This window comes from Mastigoproctus giganteus, chromosome 12 (assembly GCF_048544385.1).
Source record: "Mastigoproctus giganteus isolate SK-2022 chromosome 12, ASM4854438v1, whole genome shotgun sequence".
NCBI classification, from domain to species: Eukaryota; Metazoa; Arthropoda; class Arachnida; order Uropygi; family Thelyphonidae; genus Mastigoproctus; species Mastigoproctus giganteus.
The window spans coordinates 159,473,981-159,498,974 of NC_143586.1; the positions used below are offsets into that span (position 1 = coordinate 159,473,981).

The 24,994-nt window shown below is 37.4% G+C and overlaps 1 protein-coding gene across 6 annotated transcripts in view; it reads right to left on the bottom strand.

The window, feature by feature from the left end:
• LOC150077541 (single-stranded DNA-binding protein 3-like) overlaps nucleotides 1–24,994 on the bottom strand; it is a 729,210-nt gene that overhangs the window by 585,867 nt on the left and 118,349 nt on the right. For 5 of the 6 annotated variants that reach the window (XM_090386678.1, XM_090386675.1, XM_090386677.1 and 2 more), the window contains exon 7: nucleotides 4,471–4,557. In XM_090386678.1, the coding sequence (XP_090242804.1) occupies nucleotides 4,471–4,557 (87 nt within the window). Of the gene's footprint in view, nucleotides 1–2,957; nucleotides 2,961–4,470; nucleotides 4,558–24,994 lie in introns of all 6 variants that reach the window. The other variant, XM_090386676.1, reaches the window with a different exon arrangement.

Sequence of the window (24,994 nt, forward strand, 5' to 3'; positions counted from 1 at the left end):
TTTCTCAGGATTAAGGGGAGGGGAAGAGAACGATATGCAGAACATTGTGCACTCCACATGTTTGAATCCATATTATAGTACAAATTTTAATATTCTTTTAGCTTCTATAATATAAACTCCACAGACCTTGTGCAGTCATAACTGAAACAAACATTTGAAGAATGATTGTTCAAGAAAAAATGAAGTTAAGTGAAATGCACTCCACTGGTGTAACATTTAAACATGCATTTCTGCTTTCAATTGAAAACTATCCTATTTGTTTACACCTTGATACCTTATACTGCTGGTATCTTTTATAAAAGATACCAGCAGTATAAGCAGTAGCAATAAAAAAAATTGTTATTGATCATTTTAAGTATATATGCTTAAAATGATCAATAATAATATTTTTTTTTTTTACCCAACATGATATATTAGTGTTTGTTTGTAATTTTGTTTTTTAGGAGCATTAGCAATTAAAGCCATATCGCTCCAGAGATATGCGGTAGTCATTCCCTGATCTTTCCGCATCCTCCTCGTATTTGATGGTTATAGGCTCAAATCCCGGTCTAATCAAGAAGCATGTGCTATGCACTGCTGCTCCTGCACACCTGGCTATAGAGGTACCGATATATTAGTGTCACATAAAATGCAAATGTACTTCCTTTTTCCAAGTTAAAAAAAGCAGAAAAATATACCATGTGTCCCCAAAACCTTGGAAATTATACTTCTTCCTTTAATTCTGGTGAGTATAGGGTTGGCACACTCAGTCCTGAGCTAGATATCAAATCATTCTTCTCTTTCTTGGCGATTCCTCTCTCTTCCCCCCCCCAAACCCTCCATCTCTTCCTTCCCTCACTCTCAGTCAAAGATCAGCATAGTAAAAAAAAAAAAAAAAAGTAGTGAGAATGCTTTGGCTTAGGAGAGAACTGCCAAAAGCAATTCTCTTACAAATAGTAGTAGTAGTAATAGTAGTGGCATGTGATGGAAAAAAAAAAAAAAAAAAAAAAAAGAAAACACACCATTCCCTCCAAATGCCTGTCCAGTTCCTCCTTAAATTTATTCAACCTATCAACTTCCACGACAGATGGAAGTTTGTTCCAGCAATTAACCACCCGCTGGCTAAAGGCAAATTTCCGCACATCTACTCTATTCTACATCTGCCTTTTCTTAATTTGAATTTATGCCCCCTTAGGTTCGTAATCTGAACAAGTGGAAGGATCCCATCAGAATTCAGCGTGCTCAACCCATTCAAGTCCTTATACATCTCAATCAGATCACCGTGCAGGTGCCTAGTCTCCAGCCACTGCAATTTGCAGACCTTAAGCCTCTCTTGGTAAGAGGATCCCTTCATTCCCCTCACCAATCTTGTTGCCCTTCTCTGTACACACTCAAGCAAATCTACAATAAGTTCTACTTAACTTATTGCCTTTGCCTCTATAGTTGTTGGAGGTTTTACGGCACAAAGGCAGCTAAAGGCCATTATGAGCCAAACAATGATAGGATTGCCTCTGTAGATGGACATGATATGGCCAAATGGGTAGGATGTCATTGTGCATTTCTGATGGACAGATTGCTCAGACAGCTCATGGGATTGTTTCATTGATATACAGTAATTTTGACATTAAGAACAAGGAATCAATTATCTCACTGTGTAGGCAATGTTCAGGCTACATCTTAAGTACTCATTGCATACAGGTCTCTGGAATCCTGACTTTAAGAAAGATGTAGATCTGCTGGAATAGGTGCAGAGAAGAACAGTGAGATTAATCAAAGATACAAAAGGTAGTCTTACCATGAAAGACTTCAGTTCTGCAAACTGCAGTTCTTGGAAAATAAGCACCTGTGACAAAAGACCTGATTGAAATGGTTATGGTTTTAATTAGTAATGGGCATATTTAAAATAATCGAAAGATTAATAATTACTAACTAATCATTTGATTATACCATTCAAATGATATAAGCAAAATAATGAAGCCACCTATACCACAATCGGAATAATCAGTTCTGATCTCTCATTTATGTCCATCATTCATTTAAACTGATTGAGTAAACTAAATGCTGGCATCCTTACTCTTTCTTGGACAACATGCATAAGGAGATATAAACTCAAACTGAAAATATGGTTGCAGGCAGATGTGAAAAACTTTGCTTTCAGGCAGACACCAACCAACTATTGGAACAAACATTAATTTAGTGTTTTTTGAGCAGGTAGTTTTAATAAATTTAAGGAAGAATTATCTAAATTATTAGGGGGGATAGACAATTGAGTTTTTTTTTTTTTTTTGGGTGTTGCTTTATAAAGCTTGCTTCCTTGAATTATTTTCCACTCTGATACTAAACAATCAAACAATAAAACAAAAATAATATACAGAAAAATATAACGTTAATTGCTTTAAAACATTTTCTTCACATTAAAGTGATAAAAACAAACACATCAGCAGAGCCATATGATGCAAGAGAACAAGCTTACACATCATCAGCCAAAAAAAAAGAAAACGTTCCCATTTCACCCATTAACACAATGACAGATGGAAGCTTGTTCCAGCAATCAAACATCCACTGACTAAAGGCAAACTTCTACACATCTATTCTACAACTGTCTTTCCATAATTTCAATTTATGCCCCCTGAGGTGTGTAATCTGAGCAAGAGAAAGAATCCCATCAGCATTGAGTCTGCTCAAACCATTCAAGGCCTCATACACCTCAATCAGATCTCCTCCAGGTGCAGTCTCCAGATACTGCAATTTGCAGAACTTAAGCTTTTCTTGGTAAGAGCACCCCTTTGTTCTCCTCACCAACCTTGTTTATCTTCTCTGCACTCGTTCTAGCAACTCTACATCCTTCTTAAAATAAGGTCTTCAGACCCGTATGCAGTACTCAAGGTATGGCCTGATCATTGCCTTATACAAAGGAATAATCATCTCCTTATCCCTGCTTGCAAAATTTCTATACTTCATTGACAATACCCCATGACCTGCTCTGGCAGCCCATCTACACTGCTCAGAAAACTTCATATCTGACTGCACAATTACCCCCAGGTCTTTTTCATTCTCCACTACCCTGAGGTTAGTACCACACAGTACTTCTCTGGGGTTACTACTACCTATATGGAGTACTTTGCATTTGTCAAGGTACTCACTCACTTCTCAGCCCATCTGCCCAACTTTTCTAGATCCTTTTGCAGTAGCATATTGTCATTGCTGTCATTAACAACCCTGTCAACCTTTGTATCATCTGCAAACTTTGACATTAAGCCAGATATACCTTCATCAACATCATTGATAAATATACAAAACAACAATGGGTTCAACACGAAACCATGGAGGACTCCACTAATAATATTAGTTCACACAAAGAGCAGTGTCCATTGATAACCACTCTCTGTCTTCTCCCACCCAACCATCCTTTTATACATTGTTGCAACTTGCCTGTAATAGATACTGCTACTACAATTTGTACAGATGTCTTCCATGTGCAGCAGTATCAAAAGTGTCTCCGAAATCCAAGTAAAATTATTTTTTGCATCCAGTTCCTTTGTGACCACGTTGTAGTATCCAATCAAATTGGTCAGACAAGACTTTTCTTTAACAAATGCATGCTGTGTCTGAATTATTACTGCCGCCTTGTCAAGGTGATTCTGTAATGCTTCATTAACAAGTGACTCCATTATTTTCCCTGGAACAGAAGTTAAATTAACAGGTCTGTAATTACTCATATCACCCTTTGATCCCCCCTTTGTGAATTGGGGATACATTAGCACATCTCCAGTCCATGGGGACCTTCCCTGGATCCGAGGGGAGGATCAGCATTCACTTTGTAAACACCAAAGTGGGAAATCTATACAGAGATGCACTAAGATATTTAAATTTTCTTTTGCTCAAGTAGTAACTCACTACTGGAACAAACCATCAAACTTTTATGTAGATTTAAAGAAGAGTTGGTTAAATCTCAATCTGTCTCTTTAAAGGCTGACAATATATAAGCCAAATTTCCTTGCACTATTTGGCACATTTTATTAGTCATAATTAGATCGTATGAATCATATTTTACTCTAATGTACCGGTAAGTTGTCGATTTTTTTGTTTTTTCCGTTTTAATTTCTGGAGGGTATCATAAGGAAGTGTTCTACGCGCTATATTGAGGTAAACTCCTCTTATTATTTCACTAATATTAGTCATAATTAAAACTATCACCTAGGCCTAAAATGGAAAAAAATAAATAAATAAAAATTTATTTTTTATTTTATTAATACAAAGTTGAAATTTGTGGAGGGCAATATTCAGACAATGAAAAAATAAAAAGCATAGAAGATAGTTCTAAGAAGTGAGTGATTTACATGAGCACCTTTTTTTAGCTGTATATATTTTTATTCTGTTCATAACTGCTATTGAATTTGCTCATGATATAACATAATACAATGCATATTAAATATTATGCCAATTCACATGTTTTTTCAAATTGTTATATATTTATTAAGCTATACTTACAGGAAAGAAACCAGCCGGAGGCATTGGACCACCAGGCATCCCATCACTTGGAGGAATCTGCCCTAGTGGACTTGGTGCTGTTGGATTCTGCAAAGAAGAAACATATTATGAATAAACTAAAAATGTGCTTTGGTTATGTTAACTTTACACTAGGAAATATTTTGTTTTCTAATTTAATTTTTTGAATATCCAAATACCACTTAGCAGTACATCTTTTTAAGGATAAGTAGTAACATCAGAAAATTGCTCCTTAAAGCTCTTCAAACAGAGAAGTTTTTCCTGATTTATTTTCTGCTTTATTAGTTTAAATTGTCATATTAACTTATTTTCTAGAGTAGCTTTATATTCCTAGTTACGATACTTAGTTTAAAGTTTAACTTAGACAGAGATTTTGTAGATATTACTTAGTATCGGTAACGGTATCAAATCCACGTGTCACAAACCAATTTTTTTTTTAACCAAATTTAGTCGATTTATTAAACAACTGTTATATCAAATTATCTTCTATAAGTAGATTATAGACCTAGTCAAGATCCTTAGTTTATTCTAAATTGAGATAGCGAGATTTGGAAGCTAATCAATACTTACGAGTCCGTAGAAATACCGTTCGTGAATTCCCGCCATTTTTACACGATAGCATAAGCTTAGTGTCGTATAGTGCATAATATAATATTGTCAATTAATCAGTAAATCTATTAATCTTGATAAACTTTGTCAATTAATTTGTACTTTTAACTATATATATATATATATATATATATATATATATATATATATATAACGACTTAATCGTAACAAATAATTAATACATAACTATAGTGGTACACGTGATACGGAAGTTGTATAAAGGGAACTCGTAGAAAACACTAGATACCGAAAAAAATATATATATAACATAACTGTTTTGGGTTATAACTTAAGGATTTAATTTTTGTTTTGAATTTTATTGAATTAAATCGGAATCATGACTCTGACCAGAGCAGCAAAGCAAAAGGCTCAAGCTAATGGGAGTGCTGTGGTTCAGGGGAGAACTGAGGGGGGCAGTTGCCCTCTGAATCACAGTCTATTAAAATGCACTGTTTGCTTGATGTTTGCGGAGCAGTCGGGTACGGGACATGATATTGCCAAGGGGGATGTCTTTGTGTGTGCACGATGTAAGGAGTGCAAGGAAATCAGGCGACAACTCAGCGTTGTTATGGGCCTTTATGAGAGCTTGAAGGACAGGGTGGATGCCCTCGAAGGAAATAAATTGAGGGGCCCATCAAGCTCTCAGCTGCCCACATCAACGCCAGAGCTTGCACTTGGTCATCAGGCAACACAGAAGCAGCCCCCTAGGCAGAATGCGCTGGTCCCACAGGAACTAGTAGTTGTTGGTGACTCTATTGTCAGGGAAACGGGGAACATACTTTGTAAAAAGGATAGGTGGAATAGGACCAGGGTATGTCTGCCAGGGGCAAAGGTTGATGACGTTGTAGAGCGGATATCATCTTTTAAGGGCACAAAAGGTGATATAGTTGTACACGTTGGCACTAATGATATTAAGAGTAGGAGACCGGCGGAATTACTTAGCAAGTACAGGTCACTGTTGAAAAAAAGCCGTGAATTAGGGTTGAACTTGAAAGTGTCTGCAATTCTGCCCAGACACGATAGGAGGGAGTATATGATGAGAGCCTTGTCGATCAATTCGGCCCTGGAGGGATCGTGCAAGGCTCAAGGGGTAGAATTTTTTTCAGCCTGGACTGTACTTGTTAACAGGAGAGATTGCTTCTACAGGGATGGGATACACTTAAATAGAAAGGGTGCAAGAATTTTTGCTGATGCTGTCGAGGCAGTGTTAGGTGGGTCGGAAAACTGCTAGTTGGGGGGGATACAAGGACTAATAGATTAACAGTAGCCAGTGGCAGAGGTGGAAGTGATTCTTGCACTGCTTCTATTGAAATGAGCAGAAGTCTGAAAAACAAGATGCAGGATATTTCAGAGACTGCTGGTAGTCATTGCAGTACAAGTAAACACATGGGTTGTGTTAGGGTAGCTAAGAATAGAAACAGGTGCATGTATATCCACCAATGCTAGGAGTTTGGTAAATAAATTTGATGAATTTGAGGTATTGCTCAAAACATCAAAGGCAGATATTGTTGGGATATCAGAGACGTGGTGTCACACAGATATAAGTAATGCGGAACTGGAATTTGGGGAATACAATGTGTATAGAAAGGATAGACAGGACAGGAGGGGAGGAGGGGTTATGCTATTAATTAAGAAACACATAAAGTCCAAGGAAGTGAAGCCAGTCGACATCGATGGACAGGGCAGTGTCGAGTCAGTTTGGTGTGACATAAGCATAGGGAAATCAAAATTGAGAGTAGGAGTGTGCTATAGGCCTAATGACTCTGATGAGTATAATAAGATATTGTACAGGGAAATAGAGTGGGCCAGTAAATCTGAGAGTCTTATAATGGGGGACTTTAATTTCCCAGATATTTTTGCTGATGCTGTCGAGGCAGTGTTAGGTGGGTCGGAAAACTGCTAGTTGGGGGGGATACAAGGACTAATAGATTAACAGTAGCCAGTGGCAGAGGTGGAAGTGATTCTTGCACTGCTTCTATTGAAATGAGCAGAAGTCTGAAAAACAAGATGCAGGATATTTCAGAGACTGCTGGTAGTCATTGCAGTACAAGTAAACACATGGGTTGTGTTAGGGTAGCTAAGAATAGAAACAGGTGCATGTATATCCACCAATGCTAGGAGTTTGGTAAATAAATTTGATGAATTTGAGGTATTGCTCAAAACATCAAAGGCAGATATTGTTGGGATATCAGAGACGTGGTGTCACACAGATATAAGTAATGCGGAACTGGAATTTGGGGAATACAATGTGTATAGAAAGGATAGACAGGACAGGAGGGGAGGAGGGGTTATGCTATTAATTAAGAAACACATAAAGTCCAAGGAAGTGAAGCCAGTCGACATCGATGGACAGGGCAGTGTCGAGTCAGTTTGGTGTGACATAAGCATAGGGAAATCAAAATTGAGAGTAGGAGTGTGCTATAGGCCTAATGACTCTGATGAGTATAATAAGATATTGTACAGGGAAATAGAGTGGGCCAGTAAATCTGAGAGTCTTATAATGGGGGACTTTAATTTCCCAGATATTGACTGGAATTTGTGGGTTGGTCACTCGCACACTAGCAAGGCTTTTGTGGATTTATTGGATGATTGTTTTCTACATCAGCATGTTCGTGAGGCAACAAGAGGGAGCAATACTCTTGATCTGATTATCAGTAGTGATTCTTCATGCATTAAGAACCTGCAGATAAATGAACCACTAGGTGGCAGTGATCACAGTGTGTTGAAGTGGGATTTACTCAAGGAGGTAACTATCATCAGAGGTAAAGGGAAGGGTTTTTGTTTTCGTAAAGGCGACTATGATGGTCTGAGACAGTATTTAAATTCTATACAGTGGGACCAACTGATGATGTTACCAACAGCAAACTCAAAATGGGAAGCATTCAAGGAACTAATCTTGGAGGCTACCAGGCTTTACATACCAACTAAGAAATATTGTTCAAGGTTTAGGCCTAAATGGTTGTCAGATGAACTAATGAGACATGTGGCAGATAAGAAAAATGCATGGGATACATACAAATTAATGGGTGACATGGAAGCCTATGATAGATATAAGTTGGTCTGTAACCAAGTCACAAAGGAGATTAGGCAGGCAAAGGCAGACTATGAAAAATCCTTGGCAAAGGATGCAAAGAAAAACAGAAAAGAGTTCTTTACATACTTGAACTCGAAAAGGAAAGGGATGAATCAGATTGGTCCACTGGATATTGATGGTTCAACAGTTGAGGATCCTGCTCAGGTGGCTAACAATCTAAACGAGTATTTTGCATCTACATTCACGCATGAGGAGTTATTCAGGAAGGAGAATGATGTAGGTAAAGTAAACATTGGCAGTGAGCTGGATGATTTTGTAATAACTGAGAGGAAAGTGGAGGAGAGATTATTGAGGATAAACATAAAAAAGGCACCTGGGGTGGATGGGATCTATCCAGTTATATTAAAGGAGGCAGCAAAGGAAGTATGCAAACACCTAGCCATAATTATGAGAGCTTCTTTGGACTCAGGGGAGGTACCCATAGACTGGAGATGTGCAAATGTAACCCCAATTCACAAAGGAGGATCAAAGGCTGACACAAGTAATTATAGACCTGTTAGTTTAACTTCTGTTCCAAGTAAATTAATGGAGGCACTGGTTAAAGAAGCACTGCAGGATCATCTAGACAAGAATTCAGTTATAGCTCAGACGCAGCATGGTTTTGTTAAGGGCAGGTCTTGCCTGACCAATTTGATTGGATACTATGATGTAGTCACAAAAGAACTGGATGCAGGGAATAACTTTGATATTATATATTTGGATCTTAGAAAGGCTTTTGATACTGTTGCACATGGAAGACTGCTGCACAAATTGGAGCAGTGTGGCATTGGAGGCAAATTGCTGCTATGGATAAGGGGATGGTTGAGTGGCAGAAGACAGAGAGTGGTAATCAATGGACACTGCTCAATGTGGACTAATGTTATTAGTGGAGTTCCTCAAGGTTCAGTGTTGGGTCCGTTGTTGTTTTCGGTGTTTATGAATGATATTGATGATGGGATATCAAGTTTAATGTCCAAGTTTGCAGATGATACAAAGGTTGGCAGGGTCGTTAAGGACAATACTGACGCTATGCTGCTGCAACAGGATCTGGAAAGGTTGAACAGATGGGCTGAGAGGTGGCAAATGAGGTTTAACATCGACAAATGTAAAGTGCTGCATATGGGAAACAGTAACCCCAGAGCAACGTATCAACTCTGCGGTACTACACTGACAGTGGTGGAGAATGAAAAGGACCTGGGGGTAATTGTGCAGGCAGATATGAAGTTCTCTGAGCAGTGCAGACGAGCTGCAAGAGTAGCTCATGGTGTCTTGTCAATGATATACAGGAATTTTTCTAGCAGGGATAAGGAGGTGATTATTCCCTTGTATAAGGCAATGGTAAGGCCACATCTTGAGTACTGTATACAGGTCTGGAGGCCTCATTTCAAGAAGGATGTAGAGCTGCTGGAACGGGTACAGAGAAGGGCAACAAGATTAGTAAATGGAACAAAGGGTTGCTCTTACGAAGAAAGGCTTAAGTTTTGCAAATTACAGAGTTTGGAGACTAGGCACCGGCGAGGTGATCTGATAGAGGTGTATAAGGCTTTGAATGGTTTGAGCATGCTCAATGCCAATGGGATTCTTCATCTTTCTCAGAATAATCACCTCAGAGAGCATAAATTCAAATTGAGGAAGGACGGATGTCGGATAGATGTGCGGAAATTTGCCTTTGGCCAGCGGGTGGTTGGTTGGTGGAACCGACTTCCATCACTTGTTGTTGAAGTTGATAGCCTAAACAAATTTAAAGCTCAACTGGACAGGTATTTCGAACGAACGGAGGGGTGAAATGGGAGTGGTTTTTTTTTTTTTTTTTTTTGGCTGATGCTGAATAAGCTTGCTTTCTTGCATCATATGCCTCTGCTAATGCTAATGCTAAATCGTAACAATTTATTCTTGCTCAGTAATTCCCATTCAATGGGAAAATGTCCAATATGCCACATGTTGCTTGCAGCCCACAAGAGAGTTCTAATTTATTCCTAAAAATGAAAACATCAAGGAAAATATATTCCTAAAAGGATGACAAAAGCATATGCAATTTAAGAATGACGAGAGAGCACATAGGGAAAACTCCAACTCTGATCACGTTACTGACCTTGTCTACCGTACTGAACTAGTCACCTTCTTAAAAACTTTAGATACACACTTGCTTTCTAGTTAGCAACAAAGTGAGAATTGTTGGTTTTTATGCAGAGGAGTATAATTCATCTTTCTTTTAAATGTTTCCTATTTGTTAAAGAGAATAAAAAAAAAAAAATTCACAGTTGGAGTCTGTCACTGAGAAAGGCAGCCAAGAACCTGCTCCTTTTCTAATTATTATACCTACCTTACGGTAATCAAGTGAATAACAGACTGTTCATTCTCACAAACATTGTTCAGGGTGTTTGCAATTTTCAAGCTAAAAAAATACACTATCTAATTACAAGGAGCAGTCAATAACTAATTACCCTCAGCCAAAAATATCTGAGTTAGGGATTTGATATTATGCATATGTATTACAAAGTCTCATAAGTAATGCATATTTATTTGTTTTTCTATATCTAACAGTTACTGAACTAGCGCTATGAACACATCAAGAGTTGGTATGGTGGAGAAGATTGTGGTCTGATCCAATATAAAATTTCTTTATTTGCAAAGACAAAGAAGCAAAACAAACCTATGAGGAGATGAATGTTCTATATGGGGAGGATTGCCCATCATATGAGACTGAAAAATTGGAAAAGACAGTTCAGGTGTGAGCAAAGCAGTGTACATGATAACCGAAGGGAAGGAAGACCCATCTCGACTACAGACCTTGCCACTGTGGCTAAACTGGAAGAGCTAGTCCTCAAAGACAGATGTTTGACTTTATAACATATGAAGGGAACATTAGTCATGGATCTGTTTGCACTACATAATGTGTAAGTGTTCCTGCACATGTCTATGTGTGGCAGTTGATGGGTTCTGAGATTGTTGACATCCCAAAAGCTCCACATGAGTTACACACAATTACTAGAGCTTTGCAGAGAGAACGTTGATTTATTGAGTGAATTGTGACATTGGCCTTTTGGACAAATTTTGACTGAATTATGACCAAGAAACAATGAAACATTCACCTTCACTAACCTCTAAAAAGCAAAGTTTGTCTATCAACATGGTCATGTTGTCAGTTTTCTGGGACTCTAAAGATATCATCCTTACAGAGTACCTCCTGTAGAGTAATACTACAGAGACCTCCTGGGAAAGTTAAAAAAAGTTAAGTTGAAGAGAAGCAGGAAGCTATCCAAAGGTCTCCACCTCCTAGCCAATAAAGCTTAGCTCACAAGACTGTTCTAGCAGTGGGATTTGCAATCAGATATAGCTTTGAAAATCTGCAGTAGTACCCACTTTATTCTCCTGACCTCTCACCTTCAGACTTGTGGTGCCTCCATAGCCAGGTGGGCAGGAGCAGCAGTACGTAGCACACACTTCTTGATTAGCCTGAGGTTCGAGCCCATGACCACCAAATACATAGGATGCAGGAAAGGTCAGGGAATGACCACTGCATATCCCCGGAGCAATATGGCCTTAGTTGCTAATGCTCCTAAAAACCAAATAACATAGCACTTCAGACTTGTTCATCTTCTCTAAAATGAAGAAACCATTACAGAAACACATACACTGTGCTGCCACTTTATTAGGTACACCTACCTTGTAGCATGTCGAGTTTCCTTTAGCCTTAAAAACATCAAATGAATTCGTCTAGGCATGGACTGAACAAGATGCTGAAAATGTTGTGCAGGAATGGAGTATCATGCAGACATTAGCATAGGCATTTGATGCAAGAAAGCAAGCTTATGCAGCATCAGCCAAAAAAATAAATAAATAAATAAAAAATAACCATTTCCACTTCACCCTTCTGTTCGTTCGAAATACCTGTCCAGCTGAGCCTTAAACTTATTTAGGCTATCAACTTCCACGACAAGGGATGGAAGTCTGTTCACCAACCAACCACCCCCGCTGGCTAAAGGCAAATTTCCTACATCTGTCTTTCCTCAATTTGAATTTATGCCCTCTCAGGTGATTATTCTGAGCAAGAGGAAGAATCCCATCAGCATTGAGCATGCTCAAACCATTCAAGGCTTTATACACCTCTATCAGATCACCTCGCTGGTGCCTAGTCTCCAGACACTGTAATTTGCAAAATTTAAGCCTTTCTTCGTAAGAGCACCCCTTTGTTCCATTCACTAATCTTGTTGCCCTTCTCTGTACTCATTCCAGCATCTCTACATGAGTAGGCATCTCTACATAGGCCTGCAGCGAACATCCCTTTCTAGCTCATCCCAAAAAATTCAATAGGATTGAGATCCGTGGACTGAGCAGGCCACTGCAGCAAAGAAAGGTCACTATTCATGTTCCTGGAACCATTCCATAGTGATTTGGGCTTTCTGCACCGGCGCATTATCCTATTGGAAGTAACCATCTGACTGAGGATAAACTGTCAACATAAACGGATGCATTTGGTCAGCAACGATGTGGCATTCAGACGTGAATCTATGGGTATCAATGGACCCAACATATGCCAAGAAAACATTCCACTTACCATAACACTGCCCCCACCACCTTACACAGTAGTCATCAGACATGACGGGTCCATATTGTTGTTGTTTTTGCCAAATTCTGAGCCTTCCATCAACAAGATGCACCAGTAACTGACTCTTCAGACCAAGCAACCGTTTTCCAATCCTCAATAGTACAGTGCTGGTATTGCTGTGCCCACAGGAGGCATGCTCTCTTGTTCTTCATTGATAACAAAGTGGCTGTCGCCTGTTGCATCCCATTTGCCACAAAGTGCGACTGGTGGTCCGTTGTGATATTTTGTTCTGTGCACCAAGGTTGTATTCTGACGTGATGTACGACATTGTGGCCTGTCTGTTTGCTTGCACAATTCTAGTCATCCTTTGACCTCTCTCATCAACAAGCGATTTTCTTCCACAGGAGTGCCACTGAGAGGATGTTTTTCTGTTCGTTGCACCATTCTCGAAACATCCTTGAAACTGTGGTGCGTGAAAAGTTCGGGAGAACTGCCGTTTCAGAGATGCTTTGTCCAGCATGTCTTGCACCTACTACCATGCCACATTCGAAGTCCGTTAGATCACTCCTTTTCCCCATTCTTGCTACGGTTTGTATGCTTAACTGATACTAGAAAGGTTGTTCTGCTGCATTTATATCCACAATTGTGGTCATGTGACTTGCAACGTTGTGGGAAGAACCATTTGTGTGCACAGCAGAGATGTACCTAATAAAGTGGCAGCACAGTGTATAATAGACTAATGAGGAAGTAATTAATGAAATGGAAGCCTGGTTTTCTGCTCAAAGCTACGAGCTCTGTTCAAGAAACCTGCAAGAGCTTACCCACAGATGGGAAAATGTGTAGCCCTAGAAGGTAGGTACATAAAAATGGATGAAATTGGCAGCCAAATTTCAAATCCCTAACTCAAATATTTTTAGGTGAGTGCAAATACTAATCAACTATTACCCCTTGTTTTTTTTTTTGTTAGTTGTTGGCGCATCGGCTTCTGTGGCCATAATGTACCTCCCAAAGTTTTTTGCATTTTACTTTGATCCAAGCCAGAGGCGGGATTCGAACCCGCAACCTTTGGGTTGCTAGGCAGGCACTTGACCCACCTGGCTAGCCCGGTCGGCACTACCCCTTGTAAGTGATAAATTTTCTAAAAAGCAGAGTAGCCAAGTTAAACAAGTTTTTTCAAACTAGGAAAAAACTACTTGCTGCCACACCATAATTTTCTTAAAATGAGATAACAATTAAAATAACCAGTTATGTTGAAAATATTTTTAAAGTGAAATAAAATAATTGCTTTTACAATAAGATATTTGATTTTAACACACGGTGCACACAAGACCTTTTCCTTGTCCCATATTTCTTGTTACACAAATACTGTGACAGGTTGTCCTTTTCTTATCCATGTTCCAGTTCCATAAAAGTGATAAAAACATACAAGCACAATTTTTATAGTTACAGCAATTCAAGTGTTGACAAGCACAAATATGGAGTACCATCTGATAACGTATGGCCTAATAAATGATTTGTGGGATGAACTTTCTTAACCTATAAAGTAAACCAAGACTTTAACATGCTGGCATTATAATATTGCTTTCAATTTCTAGTTATGTTGGATTATTCTCTCAATTTTACATTAAAAACTTTTAATAGAAATTAATGAAAAATAGTATGTGAGACTGATGATGTAATAAAGATAACCATTCACTAAAGAAGTGGTACTCAATTGTTTCATAAAAAGTGCACTGAAGTAGGGTATAAATTCATAGTGTTGTATATTTTCAAGTTAGAAGGGTTTGATTCAATTTGATATTGATTGGATGATGAGCCTGCAGGTTCACTGCTTAGAAAATCCTTGTGAGCTTGTTTCCTCGATTTAGCTCATCTATACCATGGAGAGAGAGATTTTGCTACAGTGTTCCAGTACAGAATTTCAAACTCTTTTTTTTTTTTTTTTTTTTAATGGACCATGAATCCTTTTGCTGGTCTAAGGTTAAATTTGTGTCAGGATTAAGTTTAAAAAGGGGCAAATTCTGTCCAGAAGGGTGTATATAATGAGAGCCTTGTTAATCAATTTGGCCCTGTATATATTGCACAAGGTTCATGGAGTTGAATTTTTCTTAGTGTGGTCTGTGCTTGTTGACAGGAGAGTGCTTCTACAGGGATGGGAAACATTTCAATAGAGAGAGAGAGAGAAAAAATATTTCCTGATGCTATCAATTCAGTGTTAAGTGGGTCCAAAAACTGTTAGCCTGGGGGTATACCCAGACTAACAGATTAACTGGCCGCAGGGAAAGGTGACAGTGATTCTTGCAATGCTTCTACAGGAATGTGCAGCAGCCTGGAAAGCAAGGTGTTGGGGATTTCAAGGCCTGCTGTGAGTCGTCATGGAAACATGGGCTGTGTTAGGGTGACTAAGAGTAACAGGTGCATGTATACTTTCATGTACACGACGGAGCGTAGTAAATAAATTTACTAGTGAAGTGATCAAATGCAGACATTGTAGGTATATCAGAGACATGGCATCACTCAGATATAAGAAATGCAGAATCTGAATATGGGGAATACAATGTGTACAGAAAGGCAAGACAGGATAAGAGGGGTTATGTTCTTAGCTAAAAAGGACATAAAATCTAAGGCAGTGCATCTAGTGCAATGCTGAGTTAGTCTGGTTATCTGCTAAACTAGTCTTCAATCAAGTCACAAGAAAGCCAAGTCAGATTATGAGAAACATTTGGCAAAGGGTGCAAAGACTTCTTTACTTATGTAAACATTAGAGAGGAAGGGAAAGAATCACATTGGTGTACTTGATGTCAATGGTTCAACTGTTCATGATCCTGTTCAGGTTGTTGACAAACTGAATAAGTATTTTGCATCTATATTCAGACATCAGGAGTTCTTTAAGGAAGAGGATGCCAGCAGTTTTAGCAAACTCTGACAGGGAGCTAAATGGTTTTGTAATAACAGGAAACATGGAAGAGAAATTGAAGTTAAACATAAGAAAGGTACCTGGGGTGAATGAAATCTATCCAATTATATTAAGCAAGGTAGAGGATGTAAACGTTTAGCCATAATTATGAGAGCATCCTTGGATTCAGGGGAGGTCCCTGTGGACTGGAGGTATGTGAATGTATCACCAATTCACAAAGAGGTAGGTCAAAGAGTGACATGAGTAATTACAGACCTGTTTAACTGAAAGAATTTGGAAGGGCTATGGCCTCAACCTGGAATTCACTTCATGTAATGGTTAGTGCAATAGCATCATTGTTATACGTAAGTTAAAAATGAAATTGCATAATTTTATGTGATATGATAAACACAATGCCATTTTCATCATTTCGGTGAATAACTTACATATAACAATGATGCTGCTATTGCACTAACCATTACGTCAAGTGAATGCTCTGTAGGTTGAGGCCATAGCCTTTCCAAATTCTCTCAGTCCATACTGTTTTATACCATCTGGCATCTCTCATATTGTGAAGTTATACTTCATAACTGGGTTGTCACTTATTGCAACACCAGGGTACCTATCTACCCACCCACCCCCACCGACCGATGAGAAGCCAAACAGTCTTGGCATGGCCATCTGGGTGGTGGAATCCACTGAGAATAAGCAACAATAGTCTTTTCTACTGGTGAAGCATTGCTTATTTGAGGTAGTGCAAAACAGGAAACACATTGTGAAGGTATTCACAACGTGAGATATGATAAAAATAACCATTTTGGCAATTCACTTACATATAACAATGATTCTATTGCACTAACCATTACATCAAGACCTGTTAACTTAATTTAACTTCTGTTCCAGGGAAAATAATGGAGTCACTGGTTAAATAAGTAATGCAGTACCACGTATATTTCAGTCACAGCATTGTTTTTTTTTTTTTTTTTAGGGGAAATCTTGTCTGACCAATTTGACTGGATACTACGACATGGTCACAAAGGAACTGGATGTAAAAAATAATTTTGATATCATATACTTGGATTTCAGGAAAGATTTTGATGCTATTGTATATAAAAGACTGATGGACAAATTGGAGTAGTGTGGCATTAAGGGAAAGTTATTGCTATGGATAAAAGGATGGTTGAGTGGGAGAAGACAAATAGTAGTTATCGATGGACACTATTCTTTGTGAACTAATATTATTAGTGGAGTCTCCCAAGGTTCAGTGTTGGGGCAATTGTTGTTTTCTGTATTTTATTAATGATACCGATTAAGGTATATCAGGCTTATGTGCAAGTTTTCAGACCACAAAAAGGTTCATCCTATAAGAAGTTGGAAATCTCCTAGCACACACACACATGCACAGGTACCTCACATTTATTTTATTTGCATTAAGCTACTTGTTATCTCTCTTGGACAAGCTGAATAATTACATGAGGAGGTTAGATTTGCATTCTGGCACTACATAGTGGCACAGTGTTTGGGTTGGGGTGCTTATGTTGGTTTCCCACAGCTGCACTATATACTCTGTGTGGTAAAACAGTATCTGTGAAAGCCAGAAGTGTGAGTAGTGTGTTATTTAACGAAGTGTAGTTGTGTTGTCATCTGGCTTTTTGCCGGGGGGCCTCCTGAGGGGACTCCATGTTGCCCAGCACTAACCTCTGGGAGGTAGCCAGGTAGTCCCAAAATCACTGCCGTCTCCACCAAGGTTGCCTAAGCCTCACAATAGAGATCACAAAAAAATAATAATAATAAAAAAATATATATATATGTACCAGGTACATAATGAGTTGCTACTGCTCTACTCTGAGACTGACAGTGTCACTGATAATGTCACAGCAGCAGCTGTTAAAAAGGTCTTTTCTGTAAGAACTCATTATGAAACTGGTACAGTAAAATAAATAAAAAAAAGTATTGTTGCATTATTTTTATTGAAAAAATAATTTCAGTACAATGAATGGAATATTTTATTGTACTAGTGTACAATGAAATAATTCGTATAAAATATATTATAATAACACTAAAATTATTGTTCTATGGTAAGTGAAATAAGATATATAATTTTGATTGATTTTAATTCCCGACTGAATACTCCATCGATTGTCATTCCATTACGTGTAGTATTTACTAAAGTATTTGACTTGATATCTAATTGAAGACATCTTTCATAAATTTACAAAAACTTCTTTCCAGCCTCAGAATTTAATTCTGGATTGAAATCACCAGCGAGAACCATAGGTATATGATCCAGTGGCTCTTCCAATAATTTTGCACCTTCAATGGAATATGTCATTAGATATAATTCAAAAATTTATGAATTTTATCTAATGACATACCTGGAATGATGTATATGGCAACAATGAAAATAGATTCACTATTGAATTTGCACAAAGATCCACAAATGTCTCCAATTTCATCTGATACTGCTGTGACATTGCTGCTATTATGTTGTGCAAAGATATGTGGTATACTGATGATAGTTGAACCTTCACATTGATATATCACAAAACCACCACTACGAACATCCAACCTTTTAAATTGAGTCACACATTGGAACGGTTTAAGTAATATATGTTCATCATTATCCAACCATGTTTCACTTATATATAATATCAATTTTGTGGATCGGTATAAGATTGTGTCTGTTTCAATATCTTGAACATGGGCCCGTAAACTTTGTACGTTCGTTGATGATATAGATATACCACTTTGTACGAAATCTTGCAGTTCATCCTGTAGAGAAGGTAGCTTATTATTTTTCAAGTGATCTAATTCAGTACGAAGTTCTATATTAGCTTTGCCATGGTGAAATCGTCGTGGGGATTTGTAATATGTAAACCTTGAAATGAGGTCACTCAAGGTAACGCCAGGTATACAAGTTGCTGATCTTTCTCATAACTGGTTGTATATAATTATATACAACTCATAGTTGTATATAATTTCTAATTATATACAACTTTGTGAAAGGTCCCTCCTTGAGATTTATATATAGTCAAAACACAAGTGCATACTAAAGGAAATTGTGTAAGTCTACATGTTAATTTCCTATTGTTCTTGAATGGAATCATAGTTAACCGTTTTATAATAGGTACAGATTGACTAGGTAAATGTTATCTTTCACATATTGTTTATAACGAGATTGAAGGTTATGTCCTATTTTTGACCCAGGAAATTTCATCCATACTCGTTTAACTGTTTCGTTGTCCTCAAATTAGAAATATACTAAAGTACTGATTGCACCATTTACTAATCCAGCGACCATATCTATATTTGTAGTAATCACATACAGTTTTCCTTTCAATAATGGTAGAATATATGGAAGTCCTGCAGTTTCAGTCACTGACATTTTATGAATTTTATTTTGAATCCCTTGCAGACATAAATTAGTAGCATCTTCTTTGGTAATAAATCTTGATTCTATAAATTTAAGTTCACCTGATAATAACGCTTCTCCATTGCCTATTTTTGTAAGAATTTTGGAAAGATACTATTGGACTGTCAAACAACTTGTACTAATTCATGAAAATGTAGTGAATGCCATAATTCTGGAGCAATCTCTAATGACTGGTTTATAAATTCTTTCAATTCCAATATAGAATGAGTAATGTTAGCTGTTATTCCTACTGATTTAAATGCAATTTGCAAATTTTCTGTGGTATGCACTCGCATAATTTTCATTGCCATACATAGCAAATGTTGGGGAGTTACTCCACGACAACTATTTTTAAATTTTTGTGCAGGTCCCAAATATATAGTTGGAAAAGAAAGTTCTTCTGCATGTAAATCAAATATGAAACTTGTTGGAGATGATTTCTGACCCGGTGCTATACATAAATCTTCAGACCAAAATAATGTTTGTTGAATTAACAATAGTTCATTATCATTGTTGACAGGTTCCACAATTTCATCTGAATGTTCCTGTTCACTATCATCATTTGTCCCAAGAAATCGTCACTTTTATGCTGTAGAATTTATACAAAGGTGAATTTATCCAATACCGTAACTGTATTTTCACTATTTTCTCCTACACACATCCTTGTAACTATGAGTCTTCATTTTATATGTACATTAATGGCATAATCGTCATTAATTCTCTGGGTCAGTGGTTCTTTACCTGGGGTATATGAAAGTCTTTCAAGGGGTATGCTAGTCTTGATATGTAAACATATATAAAATACAATATTTCTTGTAATAAACAAAAAAAAATATTTCATCCCTTACAAATATCACTAAGTATTTAACAATATGAAATATATTTAAATTATTTCACTTATGTTTTTACAACAAATAATTGTTGAGAACTTTAAAATTCAATGTTTTAATTTCTGCCTATCCTCTCCATCGTAAGCCAGTGCACGATTTTTCAAGAAACAATAACTGTTTATCAGAGGAGCTATTAATTCCATTAATGACAACTTATATGTGCAAAGCAGGATTTGACACTAGTCTCATTAAAAACAAAGAAACAAAATAAGCTTCTTGTGGAAGGCACGAGAGTCGATGTGAGAGTAGTTTTTGAAAATTATGTGGCGGGTGCTCCAAAAAAAAATAAATAAATAAATAAAGATATCAATGATCTGATATCAGAAAATAGTCAGGTAAGGAGGATATTAAGATGTCCATTTTTTATAAGAATTCATAATGCAATCAAGAACTATCCATTTAATTGTATGTAGTTAACAATACTTGGTTTGGCCAGGGCCGTTCTAAATTTAGTGAGTTCAGTTTTGTTGTAATTTTGACCAAAGAAGTCACGGATTCGTCTACTTAAAATTTATAAAAATTGAAAACTAGAAAGTTTCGAAATAAAGTAATTTAAAGTGTAAAATATACAGTATAAATAGCTGAAATAAATAACCATATAAATGAAATGTTTCCCCTGTAAAACTTTTTGTTTTATTTTTTTATGTGTTGGTGTTTTTTAAATATATAATACAGTGATGCTGAGCGAATATTTTATACGAAATTATTTTTCAATCATTCAAAAAAAAAAAAATCTTTCTATAAACGGAATTTTTTCATTTTTGCTACACCCCTTTTTCGAATTATAACTAAATTTTCTGACCGATTTCTGATGACTGCTAATTTACTTTTTTGTTTAACCATTTTGTATTTACTCTACAGTTCCCTCACATCTAATTGGTTTTGCAATTCAGTCTATAATTCTGTTAATTCATCATAATGTACCATATGGCTATTAATAGGATATTCACATTCTTTCTTTCTACAAATTTACAATACTTATTCCTGCTATCCTCACCCTTCTAGTTTTTGGCACCTTGTGTATTTTTCACTGTCATCTCTGCACCTACTTCAAAATTTATTAGACTTCTAATTAAATCCTTCTTACATATACTTTTGCAACCTTACTGCTACTTTGCGCCTTTTGGTGCATCTGTCATACCTTACTTTTTTATTTTTATCTATCAACCGAAACTTCCGGTCTAAACTCATAATTTAATATGACAGCCCATATATATATATATATAGAAAAACTCACTTGGGTCTCACTTACTCACTTGCACATTCGCGAGTTTGCCATCTTGAAATGCAGGCCCACCCACACAATTATGGTCATGTCTTTTTTTTTTTTTTAATCAGAATTCCCTATGTAGTAAATTATGAAATCAAGAGAAAAGTGCATATGCATGCTTAATTATTTATTGCAAAAACTGAATTTATAAAGTTTGTTGAAACTGAAAATTTTTAGACACAAATTTGTATAATATTTATTGAAAAAAGTGACAAATTTACTATCAAGCGATGTGGGTGTTCCATCACGGAAATTCACAAATTGTTACTGTGTATGAATTACAAATTTTAATAATTCTACAATCTATTTGCTTCTGCCTTAATCTTGATATAAACAAATATCTGTAGTTGACAAAAGCTCCCATTAGCCTGTTGAAGTACCATCAGGGGCTCACATCTGGTGAGTATGGGCTTGGCACACCCAGGGTCCTGAGCTGGATATCATTCTTCTCTTTCTTGGTGATTCCCTTCTACTTCTGACTCTTGTTTTTTGTCTCTCTCACTCTCTCAGGGTAATTCTGAATTTTTTTTTTGCTGGTGCAGCATAAGCCTCAGGCTTCCTTGCACCATATGGCTAATAATAATAATAATAATAATAATAATAAAACATGATATGTGTATTTCTTTATCGAAGCCGGTTCCCCAGTTCACCATTTTAACAATGAACAAACAGCAACAATGCTCACATTAAACTTCTGGTTTTATTTTTTCTATTTGTATACATTATTTATGCTTGTTAAATATTTAAGATTACTAAAATATTGTACAAATAAGTAAATAAAGATATTTTATAATGGAGTACACAATTGATGTTAAATTTGACAAGAGCTACGTAAGTAGAAAAAGGTTAAGAACCACTGCTCTAGGTAATTGATGAGCCACCATATTTACGTTAACTGGTACATTTATTACTTATCCAATGATCCCATATTGTCCATGTTCATAAAGGGTAATCGTGGTGATATCAAATGCTCTGTTACAACATCCAGTGGAGGCAAATGAGTAGGATAGTTTGAATATATAAATCCATTTGACGTGGCCATCTTTTGTATCTGTCCCTCTTTTAATTAAGTATGACATGTATTACATGTCATGAAAGTACTCACTTCTTGTAAATGAAATTCATTTTGAAGTAACTCATATGATGTTGTTGGAAATGGTTTCAAATCTAATTGAAACTATAAATGATCACAAACATTACAACTAAATCCAAATGGGGTTTTTATACACTAGTTTTTCAAACTCTTGTACAAAAGTCTACTGTCAGTGCCTGTAGACACTAGGGATGTAATCAGGAATCTCATTATTAGTCATTTCTAATTTTGCTTTTTTTCGTGCACGATATTCCTTCATTCATTCTGCTGGAGTTTTAGATTCCTGATGAGTAACAGGCATAGTAGAACTCTGTGGTTGAATTTAATTATTATTTTGAATAGTCTGAATTTCTAATTTCCTTTTCTTCCGTTTCAGGTTGAGTTTTTTGGTACAGTTTGAGAACTCCCAGGCATAACGAAACACTCTCGTTGAATTTCATTTGGATTCACATTTCTGTCCAACTTCCCTTTCTTTCTTTCACAACATTCCTTCGAACACTGGGCTGTAGATTTTGGGGCAGTCACTCGCGTATTAATCATTATGTTGATATAACGGTATAACGTAGCACATCACTGCTCAATTGTACTTGTCGTGTCACTGCAACTTGTTGCGTCACTGCACTTGTTGCATACAACTGAGTTTTCTTGGGCGCATGTGTTGTACTTGTTGCGTCACTGCAGCAACAAGTACATCGCATGCACATTGGTTTCGTGGCGATTTCTAGGTAACGTCACACTTTTCTCCAAATAATGCCAGTAAAAATGTTTTTAGCATAAAAGAGAGATTGTTTTGGTTTTGGTTTTATTGGCACATTAGCTACTAAGGCTATAATGCGCCAAGACCATGTCATTTATAAAAAAAAGTTTAAACTTTCAGTGACCTAAATAGTTAGGTCACTATGTCCAAAGGTATAACAAATATATAAAAGAAAAATGTAAATTTTATATACGAGCAAAAATATTTATTGATTTTAAAAGGCTAAAAACAGCAGACACATTGTCATTGTCGGATAAAATCTGACTGAGTGTATACGGCTCAGTCAGATGATTAAAAGCGGTAAAATGATATTGCTAAAATCTGGGCAATCAATTAAAATGTGTCTCATGGATAAAACTGTGCCACAGGACTCACACATAGGAGGGTCATCAGCCCTCAGCAAAAATGAATGAGTCAAATGACTATGTCCTATGCGGGTCCGGGCAAGAACAACTTCCTCCTTACGATTACTGCGCAGACTAGACTGCCACGGTTCAATTACAGGCTTTATATGATATAATTTATTCGCAGTCTGTCTATTCCACGAATCCTGCCATTGGGAGTGTATTTTCTCGTGTATTATTTGCCTGTAGTCTGTATAGGGGACTAACAGGCAGCGATTATTACTGCGAACTGCTGATTTGGCTGCGGTGTCAGCCAAATCATTTCCACTAATCCCAACATGGCTAGGAATCCAGCAGAAGCGGATATCATATTCACGTTCACGGAGGAAGTGAATCTTCTGCTGAATGCTAGACAGAACTGGATGAGAATTATATCTCACAGTTATTAAGGCCTGTAAAACACTTAGAGAATCAGAGTATACAATGAACCGTTGGTATTGGCATTTACTAATGTGATCCAAGGCTAACTCAATAGCGTGCAGCTCTGCAGTAAATATGCTACATTCAGAAGGAATCTGCTCCGATGTAGTGCTGTCTGTAAAGACAGCGGCAGATCCCACATATGATTCCGACTTCGAACCGTCTGTGTAAACTGGCGCGAAGTCAGAATGTTCAGCTCGGTGTGCTGAATAAAGCTGCAGGTAGACAGATGATGGAGTGTCCGATTTTCCCCAATTTCTAAGGGAGAAGTCACATGTTGGAACATGAGCATGCCAGGGTGGAAGGGGTTGCTTTGGTGTTTGGGCAACCTTGTCTACCTTAATATTAAGTTCATTGAGTAGCTCTTGGAGATGGATACCAAAAGGACGATTAGCAGTCTTACGGGTGTTGTACAGATTTTCCCATCGTGGCTCAAAAACGAATGGCCACGTAGGATGGTCTGGCAGGGATTTCAGTTTTAAGGCGTACTTTAAGGACAACTGCTTACGTCGAAGTGATAACGGTGGTTCGTTTGCTTGGACGTATAAGCTCTGGACAGGAGATGTTCGAAATGCTCCAATAGCGATACGGAGAGCCTGATGATGGACAGGATCCGGCCATCGAAGTACATGTCTCTGGCCGAATTGTATACCAGGGACCCATAATCTAGTCTGGATCGTACAAGTGCACGATAGATGCGTAGCAGGGTGCATCGATCCGCACCCCAAGATGTTGAGGAAAGAGAGTGCAGAATATTCAGCCCTCTTGTGTACTTTGTGCGGAGTTGATGGATATGTTCCAGAAAGGTCAGCTTTTTATCGAATACGAGTCCCAAGAATTTTATGTCCGCTGCTACCGGAATTGCATTTTGTCCGAGCTTTAATTCAGGTTCAGGATGAAGATTACGCTTACAACAAAAGTGTACGCAAACGGTCTTCTCCAGCGAGAACCTGAAGCCATTAGCAAGAGCCCAGGAGTTGAGGCGATCAATAGCTTTCTGCAGTTGTCTTTCAATAACCCTCATGTTGCATGACTGACAAAATATGCTAAAGTCATCAACATAGAGGGCACTGTTTACAGTTGGAGGAAGTTGTTCTGTGATGGAATTTATTTTGATGGCAAAAAAGCGTGAC